Source organism: Anolis carolinensis, chromosome 2, assembly GCF_035594765.1.
Source record: "Anolis carolinensis isolate JA03-04 chromosome 2, rAnoCar3.1.pri, whole genome shotgun sequence".
NCBI classification, from domain to species: Eukaryota; Metazoa; Chordata; class Lepidosauria; order Squamata; family Dactyloidae; genus Anolis; species Anolis carolinensis.
Genome location: NC_085842.1, coordinates 183,071,622 through 183,091,677, shown reverse-complemented (window position 1 = coordinate 183,091,677; position 20,056 = coordinate 183,071,622). Strand labels below are relative to the sequence as shown.

The 20,056-nt window shown below is 41.2% G+C and overlaps 1 protein-coding gene across 3 annotated transcripts in view; it reads right to left on the bottom strand.

Annotated features, from left to right (window-relative positions):
• slc6a8 (solute carrier family 6 member 8) overlaps positions 1 to 20,056 on the bottom strand; it is a 70,274-nt gene that overhangs the window by 24,357 nt on the left and 25,861 nt on the right. For all 3 annotated transcript variants that reach the window (XR_010003123.1, XM_062971257.1, XM_062971258.1), the window contains exons 5-7: positions 16,885 to 17,019; positions 15,161 to 15,264; positions 9,205 to 9,329 (exon numbers count right to left, since the gene is read on the bottom strand). Coding sequence is in view for 2 of the 3 variants with exons in the window: in XM_062971257.1 (XP_062827327.1) it covers positions 9,205 to 9,329; positions 15,161 to 15,264; positions 16,885 to 17,019 (364 nt within the window). In the remaining variant the exon portion in view is untranslated. The remainder of the gene's footprint in view (positions 1 to 9,204; positions 9,330 to 15,160; positions 15,265 to 16,884; positions 17,020 to 20,056) is intronic.

Here is a 20,056-nt window from a genome sequence, read left to right as displayed (position 1 = left end):
ACAACAACCATTTGCAAATGCTCAGCATTAGTTTACGAACAGCAACACAGGTGTTTAGTCTCTGTGGCTGAAGAAATACTTTTGTAACTCCAGTTGCCAAGAGTTAAGGACTCAGTACTGTTTTCAACCTTATCTTAGATCAAGTGACTTGCAAAATTGGTGGAGGACGGCGGGCTCAAATTGCCACAGTAACTGGATGCTATCAGAGTAAATTTCACACTGGGCTAGTTATTCTCAAAATTCCAGTATTGTGAAATCCTAAATTGAACTGGTTTTGAAATGTGGAACCCACAGAATCTCAGCTTTTACTTTCCCTACTTCAAAAGAAAAAAAAAGGTATCAAAGACCCCTTCTACTTTGTCCTTATATCCCAGGATCTGATCCTAAATTATCTGCTTATCCCAGATTAAATGGCAGTGGAGACTCATATAATCCAGTTCAAAGCAGATAAGCTGGGACCAGATCCTGGGATATAAGGACAGTGCAGAACGGGCCTAAATCTTATGGCTTTGACTGGTCCATGGGCAAAATATGAACAAGAGAAAAAAACAAAAACAAAAGCATTTAGTGCTGTCACCTTGAAAGGACCTAAACTCTCCATGCAGTTCATTGCCTTCCATGTGACCACTGACATATGAATTGCTAATGCAAATTGCTCAAATAGATCTAGATCTCAAAAACCAGTTTTTCTTGGAACAGAAGAACAATTTATCCATAGTTTATTTGATAAAGTAACCGATAGCAAGGGATGGATGCCATTTGACCACTAATGAAAAAACAAAACAAAACAGCAGACAATGTTTAAGCAACGTTCTTAATGCCGAGTATGCAGAATAACAGATAAAAAGGTTCAGTTGTGTAAAAGAAATCCTGACAACTCCATCTCCTGTTCTATATGGTGACTCATATCACAAGTGAAAAGTGATGTGACATAAATTCCATACTCATTGTGAACAACGTGGGGAATGTGTACACACTCTTGATGCTGTTGGGCTGTCACTTCAATTCACACAACCCCTGTTCTGGCTGCATAGCATGGCAAGGTCTCACCGGATCTGCAGTCCAACATCTGCTCCTCACTCCATTGTAAAATTAGTAAAGGTAAAGGTTTTCCCCTGACATTAAGTCTAGTCGTGTCCGACTCTGAGGGTTGGTGCTCATCTCCATTTCTAAGCTGAAGAGCCGGCATTGTCCATAGACAGCTCCAAGGTCATGTGGCCCACCGGAGCGGTACCTATTGATTTACTCACATTTGCATGTTTCCGAACTGGTAGGCTGGCAGAAGCTGGGGCTAATAGCGGAAGCTCATTCCACTTCCCGGATTTGAGCCGGCGACCTTTTGGTCAGCAGGTTCAGCACCTCAACGGTTTAACTTGCTGCATCACCGCGGTCTCCATTGTAAAATTACATACATTCAAATCCAGCTTTAGTACTGGTGCGGACCAAACATAATAAATAATCTTAAGTATGGATAAATTATGAACTCCACTTAGGGAATAAAAGACATTTAAATCTAGATGACCAATTATGAATCTTATGCAACAAATCCCTGAGATAGTTTTTTTCTGTAATCTGGTCATTAATTAGACATCTAAAGAGGTAATGAGGATAATCTTCCTTCTCATTTCCTCTGCTGACATAGAGTCGTGGTTCACTTATCTCCTCACTTCATTAAATACATTTTCATCTCCAGCTGTAGGGATGTACAAGCATCCCTATAATTGGGCTTCTGCAATGCTACCAAATCACATTCTGTTGAAACATTTTGATTTTAACACAAGACCGGGGGGAAGGGAGGAAGTGAAAATGTCTAGTCCTTTAATTAAAGGAGGAAAATATATGTTCAAGAATAGCAGATGTGTGCTTTTCACCTTAAGAACAGACAAGCAGCTCGAGCTCTGAGGATTACCTCTTTTTTGGGCCTCTGCCCCATGTAATCTGCCCCGAGTCCCCGCGGGGAGATGGTGGCGGGGTATAAAGTTTTATTATTATTTTATTACCTGGGAAGGAACCCCACTGGAGCATTTCAGCACACCAAATACTTGGGAGTTACAATGGACCGTGCCCTGACTTACAAGAAGCACTGATTGACTATCAAGCAAAAAGTGGGCGCTAGAAATAACATTGTACCAAAGCTGACTGGCACAACCTGGGAAACACAACCAGATACAGTGAAGACATCTGCCCTTGCGCTTTGCTACTCTGGTGCCAAATATGGATGCTCAGTGTGGAATATATCTCACCACGTTAAACAGTGGATGTGGCTCTTAATGAGACATGCCACATTATCACAGGATGTCTATGCCCCACACCACTGGAAAAATTATATTGTTTAGCCGGCATTGCACCACCTGACATCCACCGGGAAGTAGCAGCCAACAATGAAAGGATGAAGGCATTGACATCTCCGGCCCACCCCGTTTGGGTATCAGCCAGCACACCAAAGCCTTAAATCAAGAAATAGTTTTCTAAGATCTACAGAGATACTCGCAGGAACACCTCAGCAAGCAAGAGTCCAAAAGTGGCAGGCTAAAACCCGGAACCTCAATCAGTGGCTGGCGCCGGATGAGAGACTCCCTCCTGGGCACACAGAAGACTGGGTGACTTGGAAGGTGCTGAACAGACTGTGGCTACAACGTGGAGCCCACGACATGCGAGTGTGGAGAAGAGCAAATCACAAACCACCTATTACAATGCAGTCTGGGTCCTGCCACATGCACCATGGAGGACCTTCTTACAGCAACACCAGAGGACCTCCAAGTGGCCAGCTACTGGTCAAAGGACATTTAGTATAATGCCAAGTTTTTTTAAATTTTGTTTGTGTTTTCAAATACATTACAACTTGTACCCCTGGTTCACTTCTGGTTAGAGTTTACAAAGCTTATCTCTACTTGTAATAAGCAAATATAACCCTTGGGAATGTTATTTGGTTTTTTGGTGGGAGCACAACTACAAACAATTTCCAGTAACCCATGCCAGCATAGCCAATAGTAAGACCCAATAGGAGCTATAATCATCTGCTGTTGCCCGTTCCTGTTCCAGTGAACCTTCCTTCCAGATGTATTTGGCTACAACTCCCATCGACCCTGGTTAGATAGTTGATGTTAACTTCTCCTGCATTCTTGGCCACATTCACATAAAATGCCTCATTGCTTAAACACAGTGGCTACTCTTTGATCGAAAAAGCAACAAAGGCCAAGTTTCCAATTACAGAGTGATTTAAAAGATACACAGATGAATCGAAGTGAAGAGCAGAATGGGGTACACTAGACAGTGGAAAGTTTCCTGCTTTAACAATGTTTGGAAAAAAAGAGAGCTGGAACTGACAATCATAACAGTCTGCAAACCCAGTTCTGGAGGAAATACGTGTGAAAATATTGGGTTGATTTATTTAGATGAAACTCACAAACGGGATTCTCAGAACTTCCCAGTGCCACTTAATTTCAGTAAAGTGGCTGCATTGTGTGCCCTTAAACCATATCCTGGATTTACATTAATACTACCTTGGGTACCTGGCGTTGCCTGGGTTATTTGAAAACGTCATTTTAAAAAAATTGTACAAAATGCATAAGGTTGTGGGTGAACTACAACTGACAACATACCAGGTTAACCCTGAGAAATTCCATCCGTACTTAAAGTTTACTATCTTGGGCAAATTTGCTCTAGATGCGTCATTGGTGGGGTTCAGTGTGCTCTCTGGCTGTAGAGTAAACTATAACTCCCACTATTGTGAGTCAGTCCCCTCAAACTCCTCCAGTAGATCGAATTAGTCATGGGGGTTTTGTGTGCCAAGTTTGGCCCATATCCATCATCAGTGGAAGTCACAGTTTCTTTGGTTGTGGGTGAACTACAACTCCCAGAAAGGAAGGTCAGTTCCCCCAAACTCCTCCAGTAATCGAATTTCAGCATATTATTATTATTATTATTATTATTATTATTATTATTATTATTATTCGCGACATTTATATCCCACCCTTCTCACCCCGAAGGGGACTCAGGGTTGTTTACAAGTATATATACATACAGAATATTATATTATAAGACTATATTGCAATATTATTAGTAATATTGCATGTAATATAAATATACAATTATAATAGTGAAGTATAATTATTATTACATTGTATTACATCGTAATAGGGCCCCTGGTGGTGGCGCAGTGTGTTAAAGCACTGAGCTGCTGAACTTGCAGACCGAAAGGTCCCAGGTTCAAATCCTGGGAGCGGAATGAGCGCCTGCTGTTAGCCACAGCTCCTGCCAACCTAGCAGTTTGAAAACATGCAAATGTGAGTAGATTAATAGGTACCACTCCGGTGGGAAGGTAAGGGCACTCCATGCAGTCATGCCGGCCACATGACCTTGAAGGTGTCTACGGACAATGCCGGCTCTTCAGCTTAGAAATGGAGATGAGCACCAACCCCAGAGTCGGTCATGACTGGACTTAACGTCAGGGGAAAACCTTTACCTTTTACCTACATCATCATGTTATTATTAATATTACATGTATATACAATATATTATAATATTAGTATAGTATAATATTGTTATATATTATTATATTGTTAAATTGATACAGGAGACATGGTGGAAAGATGTCTTCCTGGCCCCGCCTTCTTCATTCTGGTCTAGAATCAGGTATGTGTGCCAAGTTTGGCCCAGATCCATCAGTGTTTGGGTTCACAGTGCTCTCTGGATGTAAGTGAACTACAACTCCCCCAAATCAAGGTGGATTTTCCCCAAAGACCTCTAGCATTTTTTGCTGGTCATGGGGGCTCTGTAAAATTTGGTCCAATTCCATCTTTGGTGGAGTTCAGAGTACTCATTGATTGCAGGTGATCTATACATCCCAGTACCTACAACTCCAAAATGTCCAGGCCAATTCCCCTCAAAACCATAGAAAAGAATAGGAAAGGGTTATGGGAGAGACAGTGGGCGGGATCGTGCAAATTCCACACCAATGGAGAGAGTAAGGAAGTATCTTTAGTGTAGGAAAAACAGAAAATCTAGGATAAAATTGTCCCTGTATGAACACCTTTACTTGGGTGGTGGGCAGTATAGTGTTTGTGGAGGACATTGGCCTGGGCTCTTGGACATGTTCAATGTGCTCTCTATGATCTGCAATGTCATTGGAGGGAGGGCCTTTGGTGTCCTGGGTAGTGGGAGCTAAAGCTATTTGTGGAAGTGGGAGCTTGTCTGTGTAAGTGGCCACCCCAGCAACACACATACATACCTATTTTCATTTTTATTATGTGTATAAATTTTATTTATTTTGTATAAGGTGGATTTTTCTGTTGTGCCAAAGCACAGAACTGACATTTAGACTCACAATCATTAAGAACCTGCTTTATCTATATATTGATTTCCCCCTTTTTAAAATAAAAGTTGGGATTTGCCGAAGATTCCTTTTATGGGATAACCTGTGGTCCATTCACTTCTTTCCAAATCTGATTATATTTCTACAATGATCTCTCATTCTATTGCAGTAAAGGTCGGAGTACTAGTGTTGGCTGTTACTGGAATGCCAATAACCTGCTCCCCAAATAGGCAAAGAACTGATAAAGAAACTCTAACCCTAGCCAGAAAAGAATGATGCACAACACATTTCTGATTCCAAGGCTCAACCCTCCAAATGGTCTGACTCTTTGGATCAAAATATGCTGTGTGCCATGAATTGATTGATTGTGTAAATCACTTACACTTACATTGCCCAGAAATCAATCTCTCACTTGCCTGCTTACAAATGAACCTGGCTGCACAGTTGTGCTATTGATGCTTATACTGGTCACCATTTGGGAGAAGTGCGTCATTTGCCCCAAGCTGTAGCAACCTAGCCTGGACTGGCAATGGTTGTTATTGCTGCTATTATTAACTTGATTTATACCCCATCTTTTCTCCATGATTTGGAGTCAAGGTAGTGTACCAACAAAAACGACTGCAATATAGTGAGAAACATACAAAACGTTAACAAAGAACAATCTAAGAATGCTTCAGAAATAATTTTAAAAGTTATACAGTACAATTTGAATAATATATACCTTCTTACCAATCTTTTCCCTAAAGGCCTTCAGTTCTTAAACCCTGCATATAAAGCAGTTTTTGGCTGCATCTACAATTTGACATCACTTTAATCATCATAGAACAACAGGAGTTATAATCTCTACCAAAGACTACTGGTGCTTCATCAAACTGAAAATCCCAGACTTCTATAGAATTAAGACATGGCAGTTAAAGTGGTACGTTGGCATGCTGACTGATATCCGAACAGGGGAGGGGCTGGAAATGTCATTGCCTTGGTCCTTTCATTGCTGGCTGCTATTTCCCAGCAGATGTCAAGTGGTGCAATACCGGCTAAACAGTATAATTTATCCAGTGGTGTGGGGCATAAACATTCTGTGATAATGTGCCATGTCTCATTAAGAGCCACATCCACTGTTTAAACGTAGTGAGATGTGTTCCACACTGGGCATGAGTATTCAGCAGCAGAGTAGCAAAGCGCAAGGGTAGATGTCTTCACTGTCTCTGATTGTGATCCCCAGGTTGTTGTTATGGTTGAGCCTTATGGCTCCGATACGGGGAGACGTGGTCGTAAGACTCCTCGGGAGTCAGATACTCTCGAGGAGCGAGAAAGGAAGCGGCTGCGGGACTTATTTGCAGAACCATCTGACGAGGATTCCTTTGAGGGTTTTACTGAGAGAATGGAGGAAGAGATGGTTAGCTCAGAGGAGGATGACATGGAATGGACTCATGTGAGGGAGGATTTGGGTGCCACTGGCAATGATAGTATGGAAGGCTATTGGGGACCTTCAGGATTAGACCCGTGGACAAGCTGGAGGGATGGGACGGGATCCACAGCTGGGGATGCTGTGGGGCGTAGTCAAAGGTGTTTCAGTTCTGATGAGGAAAGTGATGAGGAAACGCCTGGAATTAGTGTAACAGCTGATAGTGATGAGGAGCTGTAAACTGGCATAAAATGGGGTTTGGAAGCAATGGCTAATTGCGTTGGGCAAGGTAATCTGGACGAACGCTTGGGCTCTGTGTGGGAAATTCCTGAAGACGGGTGTGATTCGTTTGCTGACTACGTAAGTTACCAAGGACACTGGGCATAGACGGCGGGAGGAACTGTGTGGGCTTTTGTTGTGCAACCTGTGCTTAATCTTAATAGCTTGGACCTCCGTCGTCTTCTTGACGGACGCCATCTGTTTATTCTGGACTGACTGACTGACTGACTGACTACGGCCTCGGACTCTCCTTCCTGTGATTATCGTTGGACCTGGTGAACTACAAACGTCTGTACCTGCCTTAAGACCTTCGGACCGGATTGGAACTTCGCTGACCGCTTCTGCCCTTGAATGCTGCGTTTGTATCTGGAAATTGCTTGCTGTGTGGAGGAGTAACCTCTTAGTTACTCAAACATAGCTTTTGGCAGCAGAGAAGCATCTGCTGCCAGTTTTTTGTATTCCTTTGAACCTTTTGTTCACCAGTTTTTGTTTGTTTTAGTCCCAGGCTGAAGTAAGCTTTTTTTGGTTTAACCCGGATTAAACTCCGGTTTAATCCGGTTTATCTTTTGGACGTTTTCCTTGTGTCTTTTTACTTTTAAGGCCAATGTTTGCCTAGCCCTTGTCTTTTACGGGCATTTTTGGTTCTGTAACTCCAATAAACTTTGTTATATCTTATCTTGTGGCGTTCTGTCCTTGACAGTTGTGCCAGTCAGATTATTATTATTATTATTATTATGACACAGCAAAATCACAAGTCGAACACTTCCCAAGTGTCTAGGACTGTGTGATGTATTTTCGGATGATGCGTGCAGATCCCTTTTGCAGTTGGCAGATTGTGATTTTGTCAATGTCTATTGTTTCCAAATGCTGACTGAGATCTTTTGGCACGGCACCCAATGTGCCGATCACCAATGGGACCACCTGCACTGGTTTCTGTCAAGTCTTTGAAGTTCAATCTTGAGGTACTGATAGTGGCTGAGTTTTTCCTGTTGTTTTTCGTCAATGCGACTGTCACCTGGGATGGCGATATCAATGACCCAAACCTTTTTCTTTTCCACAACTGTGATGTCTGGTGTGTTGTGTTCCAGAACTTTGTCAGTCTGGATCTGGAAGTCCCACAGTATCTTTGTGTGCTCATTTTCCAATACTTTTTCAGGTTTGTGATCCCACCAATTCTTTACTGCTGGGAGGTGGTACTTGAGGCATACGTTCCAATGAATCATTTGGGCCACGTAGTTGTGCCTCTGTTTGTAGTCTGTCTGTGCAATTTTCTTACAGCAGCTGAGGAGATGATCAATGTCGTCGGTTTGTTTTGTTGTGCTAGCTGTCAGCTCTAGTTTGTAGTGTGGTTTTCTTGTACTGATTTTTGTCTGCTGTGCTTTGAGGAGTTTCTGATTTTTGACTTCAATCAAAGCAGGTTCTTCACTTTGCTTTACATATTCTGCCAGGGCATGTTCTTCTTCTTTTACTGCTTGTTGACTTGTAAGAGTCCTCTGCCCCCTGATCTTCTAGGCAGATATTGCTGGTCAACATCACTGCAAGGGTGCAGCGAATGATGAATGGTCATGAGTTTTCTTGTTTTTCTGTCCAAAGTATTATTATTATTAAAATTATTAAAATAATAATAATAATAACCTTTATTTTTACCCCACCTTTCTCCCCATGGAGACTCAAGGTGGCTTACAATAACATGACACAACCCAATACATTTAAAAACATTAAAAAATTAAAAATTACATATTTATGTCATAGATACAACTTAAAATACAATTAAAAGACAACAAAAATACTCATAAAATTAAAATTACATTTAAAACTAAGTATCTTTCCCAACTCTCTCCAATTTCTACCCACAATCTTCCCAGCATTAATTTTACAGTGTAGATACACTCTTTGTCTTCTGATGAAGAGACAGTAAGGAGGAGCTGTTTCAGGCATCCTAGTTTCAGAAACTTGGGGCATCCTTTGAGAAGGTTCCTTCACCAACCATATCTGTAAAAATGGAGGGGTTGGAAGAAGGAGCTCTTTCAATCAGGATCATATGGGGAGATATGGGTCTGTTCGAAAGCCTGCATCTAAGTCATATTGTGCAAATACCTTTGGACGGGTTGATTTCTCTCCCCTGATCTTAAGTAACTTATCACAGAAACAGGGACTCAACCAAGCACTCATACTCTCAGGTAAAGTGTCTTGCTGGTGCACTCACCTGACTCGGCCACTTTGGAAATGTCTACTCCCTGCTCTGCTGCCATGAAGCCCAGAATGGAGAAAACCACGAAGCCGGAGAAGAAGCTGGTCCCACTATTGATAAGCGCCAGGATGATGGCGTCTCTGGGGAGGGAAGGTAAAGACTAAGTAAGGTCAATACTGTTGGAGCGGAAAGGAATGGGAAGGGGTTTTTACTGAAGCTGCCTGGGACTCTGGAAAGTGACTGGTAATCGGCACAAAGAACATTGAGCTGGTTGGAACAGAAATCCATGAATAAGTAAAACCACTTTTTTATCCATGGGGACACTTTTCTAGATTATCTAAGTCCTCCAGCACAACTCTGTAATCAGCTTCCAGCCAAAGCACCTACAAATGCCTAGAGAAATGTTCTCTCTAGGAACCTCTACGTTCCTCAAAGCTACTATATGGTGAACCTCTGGAAGAAGTTTACCTCTTAGTTATGCTGAATGATCTAGAGAATCCCAGAGATAATGTATTAAATTCACATATAATCAAAATTGCAAAAGTTAAACAGTAGAGTCTCACTTATCCAACATAAACAGACCGGCAGAACGTTGGATCAGCGAATATGTTGGATAATAAGGAGAGATTAAGGAGAAGCCTATTAAACAACAAAATAGGTTATAATTTTACAAATTAAGCACCAAAACACCATGCTGACAGAAAAAGTAGTTCAATATGCAGTAATTCTATGTAGTAATTACTGTATTTACAAATTTAGCACCAAAATATCACGATGTATTGAAAACATTGACTACAAAAATGTGTTGGATAATCCAGAACGTTGGATAAGCGAGTGTTGGATAAGTGAGACTCTACTGTATATGCAAATGTGGAAGGCAGACTGTAACTACTCTTTTTTATGCCTTTTAAATTTATTTGTGTGTTTTTATATTTGATATTACCGTATGCTGGTTTTATATCTGTAAGCCGCCCCGAGTCCCTCTGGGGAGATGGTGGTGGGGTACAAAAATAAAATTATTATTATTATTATTATTATTATTATTATTATTATTATTATTATTATTATAGAAACTAGTAAGTACAACAGTAATTTAATAACATTCCTTTTGCATATATAACTGAATATTTTAGTTACTTATATGGTTATTTGTGGCCTTGCTAAATAATAGGAATATCCCATGGCTTGTGTGCTTTTGTGGGTTCAGAGGTAATGGTAAGAGGAATGTGAAGCTAATGTGTTCTGCTCTGTAGAATTCAGATCAGCATTTCTTACCATTGGCTATGCTGTCTAGAACTGCTGGGACCTGCAGTCCAACATCTGGAGGGGTGCATCTTTTTATTTCTTGATTCAAATATTTTAGAAGGTAGCCAAGCAGTAGCTATTTCAGTTGGGAGACTTGAGGAAGTAAAGTTCTAGTTTTTAAAAAGCACCACTAGAATGCAGCTAACTACATTTGAAGGGGCACTTGATACTAAGATAGCAACTCATTTTACTTTTAAATATTCTTATTTGGTAAGAAATAAGAAAGAAAAGGCAGATTTCACCAGCAATGCCTAATAAACTCAGTGAGCAGATACAAAGTCATGGGCTTGGCATCTTGTCAGCAGAGGACAAGGACATCCATTTTCCACTGGCAGGCACGACAACAATTCTAGAACTTGATGGCTGTGTATTAGGAGATCCGAAGCTCAAAAAGAGAAACAGGTGATCCTGGGCTTAATGGGAATTAGGCATGCCTAATGTTGCATGGGATCAGGTTGCTGAAGAATTGATAGAAGCAGGAGGCAGAGAGGTTTGGTGGCAAGGGAGGGTCTGTGCCACAGAAGCAAGAAGAGGAAGCATGGAGGTGAACGCAAGAGGGTTAGACTTATGTCATCCATGTATTTTTTCAGTGATCTCATAAGACCAGGTGAAGGTTGGCAGTGAAGGGTTGCCACTCAACCCAAAACAATAAAGCTTGGGGTTGGAAAGATATGTAGAGCATTTCATTGGGCAAGCATGCATGCATATCCAAGCAGTTGATTAGGACATGTGTGGACAATTTGTGGTCCTCCAGATAGTTGGGCAACCACTTGCTATACTAACTAAAATTGCTGGGACCTGAAATCGAGCACCACTAGGAAGGATATGTTGCATACTGGGCAGAAGTGGAGGTGCAGAGATAGTTTGGCGGAGGAACCTCCAAGCACTCCTTGAGACCATGCTATAGTATGGAGTTTTGTTGTTTAGCTCTGAATGCCCAACACAGCTCAGTTCTAGTGAATGGAACAAAGGGCAAAGCAACCTGTGCCACTTTCAAGGTTCTTGGACTAACCAGGCATCCTCAAACTGTGGTCCTCCAGTTGTTTGGGCTTCCAAACCCAAGAATTCCTGACCATTGGACAAGTTGGCTAAGGCTTTTGAGAGTTGGAGGCCCAAACAGCTGGAGGGCTGTGGTTTGAGGAAACCTGGTTAGTCCAAAGGCAGAAAGAGCCTTGAAGGTGGCACAGGTTGCTTGCTCTTTGTTCCATTCACTAGAACTGAGCTGTGTTGGGCATTCAGGATTTTTTAATGGATTTGTGGCAGCTCCTCATTGCTGGATTCATAAAACATTTCATCAGCCTTGTGAGTAAACAGAGAAGGTAATGTGTTGTCGAAGGCTTTCATGGCTGGGATCACAGGGTTGTTGTATGTCTTTCGGGCTGTGTGGCCATGTTCCAGAAGTATTCTCTCCCGACGTTTCGCCCACATCTATGGCAGGTACCTATGTGAGGTACCTCACAACCTCTGAGGATGCCTGCCATAGATGTGGGCGAAACATCAGGAGAGAATATTTCTGGAACATGGCCACACAGCCCGAAAGATATACAACAACCCTGTGATCCCAGCCATGAAAGCCTTCGACAACACATTGAACATCTCTATGGGGAGAAATTGTTCCAAGAGAAGGTAATGATTCAGTCCTGGTATGGTCAAAAGGTTTTTATTTAAGTGTTTTTTCCTTTTGTCTCCTTTCCACTGTTAGTGTGATCCTATGCATACTCACTCCACAGCTAATTCTGCACGGAGAAGATTCCTAAATATCCCATTCATTGGAATATTTGGTAGTAGAAGCTACAGACTGCTCAGTTGCCAACATCTGAAGAAACTGTTTTCAGTTTAGTGGCAAATTTTAAGCTACTTTATCAAAACTGTACAAAACAAGGGAGCAGAACCCTTATCCTTCTAGGTATGTTGGACTCCAGAGGCTTCAGATGAAAAGGCCAAAATATGAAGTACAGTAGAGTCTCACTTAGGTAGGTAAAGGTTTTCCCCTGACGTTAAGTCCAGTCATGTCTGACTTTGGGGGTTGGTGCTCATCTCCATTTCTAAGCCGAAGAGCTGCCGTTGTCCGTAGACACCTCCAAGGTCATGTGGCCAGCATGACTGCATGGTGCGCCGTTACCTTTCCGCCGGGGCGTTACCTATTGATCTACTCACATTGGCATGTTTTCGAACTGCTAGGTTGGCAGAAGCTGAAGCGAACAGCGGCCGCTCACGCCGCTCCCGGGGATTGAACCTGGGACCTTTTGGTCTCCAGCTCAGTGCTTTAGCGCACTTCGCCACCGGGCCTCACTTATCCAAGCTAAATGGGCCGGCAGAAGCTTGGATAAGCAAATATCTTGGATAATAAGGAGGGATTAAGGAAAAGTCTATTAAACATCAAATTAGGTTATGATTTTACAAATTAAGCATCAAAACATCATGTTTTACAACAAATTTGACAGAAAAGGCAGTTCAATACACAGTAATGTTATGTTGTAATTACTGTATTTACGAATTTAGCACCAAAATATCATGATATATTGAAAACATTGACTAAAAAAATGGCTTGGATAATCCAGAAACTTGGATAAGTGAGACTCTACTGTACTAGGTATCGAAAACTTCTGGTGGACAGACAAAGGTTTCCTACTTAAATGATCTTCATGCTTCATATTTCTTTGGGATACTAATAGCTCCTAATGGCTCAAGACTCACTCCAAAGCAAGAATGGGAAACTCACAGCCTTGGAGGTTTAGGCAGCTCTTGTTTCCCTGTTTTGAAGGTCCTGCTGCTCTTATCCCCACCATCCATGTTACAGAAACTATATCAGATTGCTCTTTTTCCTTCTCTCCCTTCTCTTTGCCCTATGTCAGTGGTTCTCAACCTGTGGGTCCCAGATATTTTGTTCTTCAACTCCCAGAAATCCTAACAGCTGGTAAACTGGCTGGGATTTCTGGGAATTGTAGGACCCACAGGTTGAGAACCACTGCCCTATGTGCTTTGCAATCTGGCAATACTCAGTGGGTTAGCTCGAATATCTCTTGCATCATAAAAGAGCTGCTACAGGGTCTGCTGAATTTGGGCAGCAACTTTGGTACTGGAAAATTCAGCGACTGTCACCAAATTTCAGTATCAGAACTGACCAATCCTGTGGCCGCTGGATAGTGGCAGAAAGCCCATACTATAAGCCTTTTCAGTAATTTTCCACTTTTTCTCTTAGAGCACTCCATTGTGGCACGGCTTGTGAGAAATGTCTATAGCAGTCACTGCGCACAAGGCTCAGTTCATCTTTCTATACAAACACATAAATGAACAAATCTTTCAAAAAGTCCTTTCTTTTATTAAAAGGATTCTGGTTACAGGATCCAGCTTGTCTAGGCATGGTCTTACCATGACAGGCACTATGGAATTATGCTGGGATTGGAATTTACAGGCACTAAGAAAAAAAATAAGTTGACTACTAAATTCAGCCACAGGTTATGAACATTTGCAGTCGTCGAGGTATGAACTTGGGCACATGTAGACGGATTGAAAAGCTTTAGATTTTGTTCCTTTTCTTTCTGGTATTCTGTGAGAAAATGTGCACAATAAATAATCAAATAAGAAAGAACAGAAACACCTGGGACTTTCTGATCTTTTTAATCCAACTGGGTACACACTCAGTTCCTGCAAAACTGAGTTCAAAGTACGCAATGATCTCAGTAGGGGGAGAGGATAGGAGATGGAAAATGGTTTTTTCTCTGTATTTTTCCATGGAGTTGTCTTTGAATATGTATGGACTTCTTCAGTTTTTTAAGGCTACTAAAAAAAAACTACATAAAGCTATTAAAATGAATAATGAGATTTAATAATTGAATTCATGGCCCTCTTTCAAATCACAAAATGGATAGAAATCTCATTTGTTGTAATAGATTTTTTTTAAAAAAAAAAACCCAACATAGTGCAAAAAACATATATACTAAGACGTTTTAAATTTGAGCACCAGAACTGAAAGGGACTCAAAAGTCCTTCCACTCAAAAATGCATTCCTGGTCCCTCTAAGCTTTATTCATTCTAGAAATAGGAAAGGCATTATTAGCTGATCTGCTCCTGAATATAGTGGGAATGAGAAGTCTTTGAGCATCTGCTTTGACTAATCTTCCAGGTATCTGCAAATAGATTGCGATATACCTTCTGCCCTCCTTGGTCATCTTCACTTTTAACTTGCAGCTCAGAATGCAATAAAGTATGAGAAAACAGGAAACTAGAGAGAGGGCAAAGGGAATGTTTTCCTCTCCCTGTCCTACTCTGCCATGCCTTTTTAATAGGCTCTTGAGAAAAGCTGCTCTGCACCCTAGATGACTCAATCACTTGGGTTGCAAACTGGACATAAATAACCAAGTAGTAAACAAAAGCTGGTTCTTCCTCCTTTAACATCCCTTTGATGTGCAGAAAACAGCAGGTGACACCTTCTGTGTGGTATGGAGACCTCTGGCTAACGTCTTCACAAACCAACAGGTCAGCTCTTCCTAGCTTGGAGGCAATGGGTGATGGTGCTTGGCCTGTTGAATGTCTATCAAGTGGTCAGGAGCCAGGGCTGGGGTGGATGGGGGGAAATGGTGGCAACCCTTCAGGGAATAGCACCAAGTCTTCCCATGCCCTGCTGGCTTGCCTTCAGATAGCTACATAGGAAATGGGCTCTCACTTATAGCAATTGTTGTTGAACCGGTTATAGCTGCCCAGGGCAGTGAGCGCCCCCAGTCCTATGGCATACGAGAAAAAGATTTGGGTCCCGGCATCGATCCACACCTGCAAGGGAACAAGAAAGAGAAAGAGAGAGAGATTGAGACAGGGATTGGAGATGAAACTTGAAGTCCTTGGCTCCAAGGCACTCCTGAACAGAGTTGCCAGTTTTCCAACCAGCCCCTTCAACCTTCCCATTGTGAAAGGTTTTAAGTGCTGTTTACTACTTTGAGTGGCTTATTCAATTCGTTCATGTCATTTGCTACTCAGTTTCTAAAACACTTTCCAGGACTTGCAAATCTCACAGAGTGGAGTATAAACAGTAAATAAAATCAGAGCTTGAACATTTTAACTTTTTTTGGACCAAAATAGCTCCTGGTCACAGATGTTGTGGACTCATTAAATGTTATGCTTTGAATAGAATCTGTATTATTACTATGATGCACATAAAAATAATATTCTTAAAAGAGAGCCACACAAATCTGTCATACAGTAGAGTCTCACTTATCCAACATAAACAGACAGGCAGAACGTTGGATAAGCGAATATGTTGGATAATAAGGAGGGATTAAAGAAAAGCCTATTAAATATAAAATTAGATTATGATTTTACAAATTAAGCACCAAAACATCATGTTATACAACAAATTCGACATAAAAGGTAGTTCAATACGCAGTAATACTATGTAGTAATTACTGTATTTACAAATTTAGCACCAAAATATCACGATGTATTGAAAACATTGACTACAAAAATGCGTTGGATAATCCAGAACGTTGGATAAGCGAGTGTTGGATAAGTGAGACTCTACTGTATATGATAATCTGTCTCAGGCTGGATTTACACTACCATATAAGGCAGTTTGGAACTGCACTGTGTGGTCAGTGTAAACCTGTATAATGCAGTTTAACGGCACTGAACTATATTATCAGGGTCTGCACTGACTGTATAATGCAGTGGCATACTGCATTATATGGCAGTGTAGATTCAGCTTTAGGTACTAAAATTCTTCAGGACAGCCATGAATAAAACAAAAGATTTGTAGCACCTTGTGTTAGCTTAGGAACACTGTGGTATAGTGATTTGAGCACTGAGCTACAACTCTGGAGACCAGGGATCGAATCTCCACTTGGTCATCAAACCCACTGGGTGACCTTGGCTGAGGCCCCTTCCACACAGCTGAATAAAATCCCACATTATCTGCTTTGAACTGGAATATATGGCAGTGTGGACTCACATAAGCCAGTTTAAAGCAGATATTGTGGGATTTTCTGCCTTGATATTCTGGGTTATATGGCTGTGTGGAAGGGCCCTAAGTCACACTCTCAGCCACCGAGGAAGGCAGGAGCAAACCTCTTCTAGACAAATTTTGCCAGGAAAATTCTGTGATATGGTCACCATCATTTAGAAAATACTTGAATGCACACAACAACACTAAACCATGTGCTCCTAACATTTTGGGATTTATGTCTTCCTCATATCTAGATTTATATTCACAACTGTTTGCTTTTGGATTTTTTTTTTACAAGATGGGATTAGAAATTTGCTTTAAGGCATTGCACTGTTGAGTGTTCTCTATTGATTTCTACATACCAAAGTGCTGTTCCAGCTACAGAAGGCAGTTAATAAGTTGTCAACCCACTTCAGCTCCACCCAGCCCCACTCTCGTCCAGGCCCTCCACTTACCTGAGGGGCGGCCAGTTTGGACCAGTCGGGTTTGAGATAGTAGATGATCCCATCCTGAGCTCCAGGCAGCATCACCCCTCGAATAAGTAGTATTATGAGCACCACATAAGGGAATGTAGCAGTGAAGTAGACAATCTGGGTTGAAAGAGAGAAAAAGGGAGCAGGGAGAGAGATCAGAGATTGGAGGGTTTCTCCAAAAATGCAATCTGTTACCATTAGTTCATAGTCTTTACAGGTTGAGTATCCTTTATCCAAAAGGTTTGGAACTCTAAGTCTTTTGGAATTCGGATCTGAGAATACCCATGTTTGCATTTACCTACGTAATGGGACATCTTGGAGATCACATGCAAATTTAGACAAGAAATGCTTTTTTTTAATCTCATATGCACTTCTTCACATATCATGAATAAATAAAATGCACAATACATATTGTGTGGCCTGTTGGGAATCACCCTGGACTACTCAAGTCTAAATGTAGTCAGATAGATGATAGAGTTAGATTGAGGGAATCCTTTCCCTGTTTCCAAAGCATGCCTAGACAGGCTTTACTGTGTTTCACTCTATCCTGTTTACGTCACATCCCTTACTTTGAAGTTAGTAGAAATGTGAATCTCTAGGGTCAGTAACTTCTCATTGGTCAGAATGTCTTTTATGGCCCCAATAAACTGGACCATGAAGTTCGAACCATTTTGGTTCAGTCTCTTCTCCCTTTGTTCTTCTAGCAAGAAGCATCTCGCCATCTCTCCTGGCAAGATGTAACTATTTAGATATTTGTTATTTTTCCATTCTTATTTTTCCTTAGAAACCAGTCTAGAGTAGACTAGACAGCTCCCAAGCCTTTCTATCTACAATGGAGTTCTTTTTACCTGAATAAATATTTTTTGAACTTTTACTGAGACTCTGCAGTCCATTGCAATCCTAAATGGTCAAAGGCTTCTCTTGCTCACCCCGTGTAAGTGACTGTTGCATTTGAAAGCTTCTGCTTTTGCTACTCGGCTGATTTTTGGTGGAATCCCCCCCAGAGAGGGTTAAATTGAGTCTAACCGCTCAGAGATTACCACAACATGGCTATGGTGGCACAATGGGTTAAACCCTTGTGCTGCTGAACCACTAACCTGAAGGTTGGCAGTTCATATCCATGGGACGGGGTGAGCTCCCGCTATTAGCCCTAGCTAATTTGCAGTTTGAAAACATGCATATGTGAGTAGAAAAAATAGATACTAGGAAAGGCACAAAAGATGCTCTAAGCAGTCATGCCAGTCACACAACCAGGAGGTGACAATGCAGGCTCCTCAGTTTGAAAATGAAGAGCACCTCCCGCAGAGCCAGAGGTGAGTACCGCCTCCAGAGCCAGAAATGAAAGGAGAAGCCTTTGCCTTTGTCTGTGCCAACCATAATTGGGAGTGCAGGAACTACGGTATATACTCATGTATAAATTTACCTCATATATAAGTCCTATAGATGTTGAAGATCATATCACAGAGAGGGAAAGATCTGCTTTGAACTGGATCATATGGCAGTGTAGACTCATATAATCCAGTTCAAAGAAGACAATGTGAAGCCCTGGCCACCATTTCCCTGCTCAGGCATCCAAAAAAGCCAGAAAAGGTTCTGAGAGTAGAAAGACTTGGTGCTTCTTTTAGGTTCTCCTGGGACGAATTAACCTTTCACTTTTTTGCCACATTATTCAGGATGGATCTACACTGCCATTATCTGCATTGAACTGGATTATATGAGTATATACTGCCATGTAATCCAGTTTAAAAAAGATACAGTAGAGTCTTACTTATCCAACATAAACAGGCTGGCAGAACGTTGGATAAGCGAATATGTTGGATAATAAGGAGAGATTAAGGAGAAGCCTATTAAACATCAAATTAGGTTATGATTTTACAAATTAAGCACCAAAACATCAAGTTATACAACAAATTTGACAGAAAAAGTAGTTCAATATGCAGGAATGCTACGTAGTAATTACTGTATTTATGAATTTAGCACCAAAATATCACGATGTATTGAAAACATTGACTACAAAAATGCATTGGATAATCCAGAACGTTGGATAAGTGAGACTCTACTGTAATCGGGATTTTATATGGCAGTGCAGAAGGGGCCTAACACATTCAGCAGGGAAACTACTGACCATCCCTGAGCTTCCACTGCGATTTCAAAAATTCAGTAGTCGCGGATTCTTGTCAAACCTCGAAAATGTCAGTGTTAGCGCATTGACGTTGAATTGTTTGGGAAACAGTCATCCACTGACATTTCAGATTGAAGTGAAGTTTTCTTTTTAAACCCCAAAGGGCAGAATGGGTGGGTGGAGAAAGCAAGGCTGGCTTCACCATTAAGCAGAATAAAGTGCTCAAAGTTGGCTGCTTGATTCCAGGTGTCATGAAAGGGCAGTAAATTCCCGTTTTAATTCCTTATCCTGATCATTGCCATTATTTTTATTGCTGGGAAAACATAAGGGAAGGAGGGGTGATTTGGTGCCAGCTGTTGGAGAGTAATTTGTTTTGTTATAATAATAATAACACTTTATTTATACCCCGCACCTATCTCCCTGAGGGGACTCAGGACGGTTACTGATTAAAGTGACTTAGGCCCCTTCTACACTGCCATATAATCCAGATGATCAAAGCAGATAATCCACATTATTTGCTTTGAACTGGATTATATGAGTCTACATTGTCAAACAATCCAGTTCAAAGCAAATAATCTGGATTTTGTATGGCAGTGTAGAAGGGGCCTAAGGGTCCTTCTACACTGCCATATAATTCAGATCCTCAAAGCAGAGAATCCACATTATGAGTCTACACTGTTATATAATCTGGTTCAAAGCAGCTAATCTGGATTTTATATGGAAGTGGAGAAGAGGCCTCATAATGATGATAAAAATACTTTTCTTGTTGCTTTTATCATTATTTTCCCAGTACTTTTTGTTACTTTATAAGGTATCCCCCAAACCCTTTTCACAGATAAGAGAGTATGTCCTGTCAAAATGCCTCTTAAAATGTGTTAACTTGAAAATAATTAGAAACTGTTACTTTCTCAACAATGTTTTTCTTTTCAAAGGGAACTTTGTTATATTCTTGGTACAACAAGGCAACTAATTTAACAACTTTTTGGTCATTTGTTACTTTTAGGTTTTGTGACAGATGTATGGGAAAAGCCT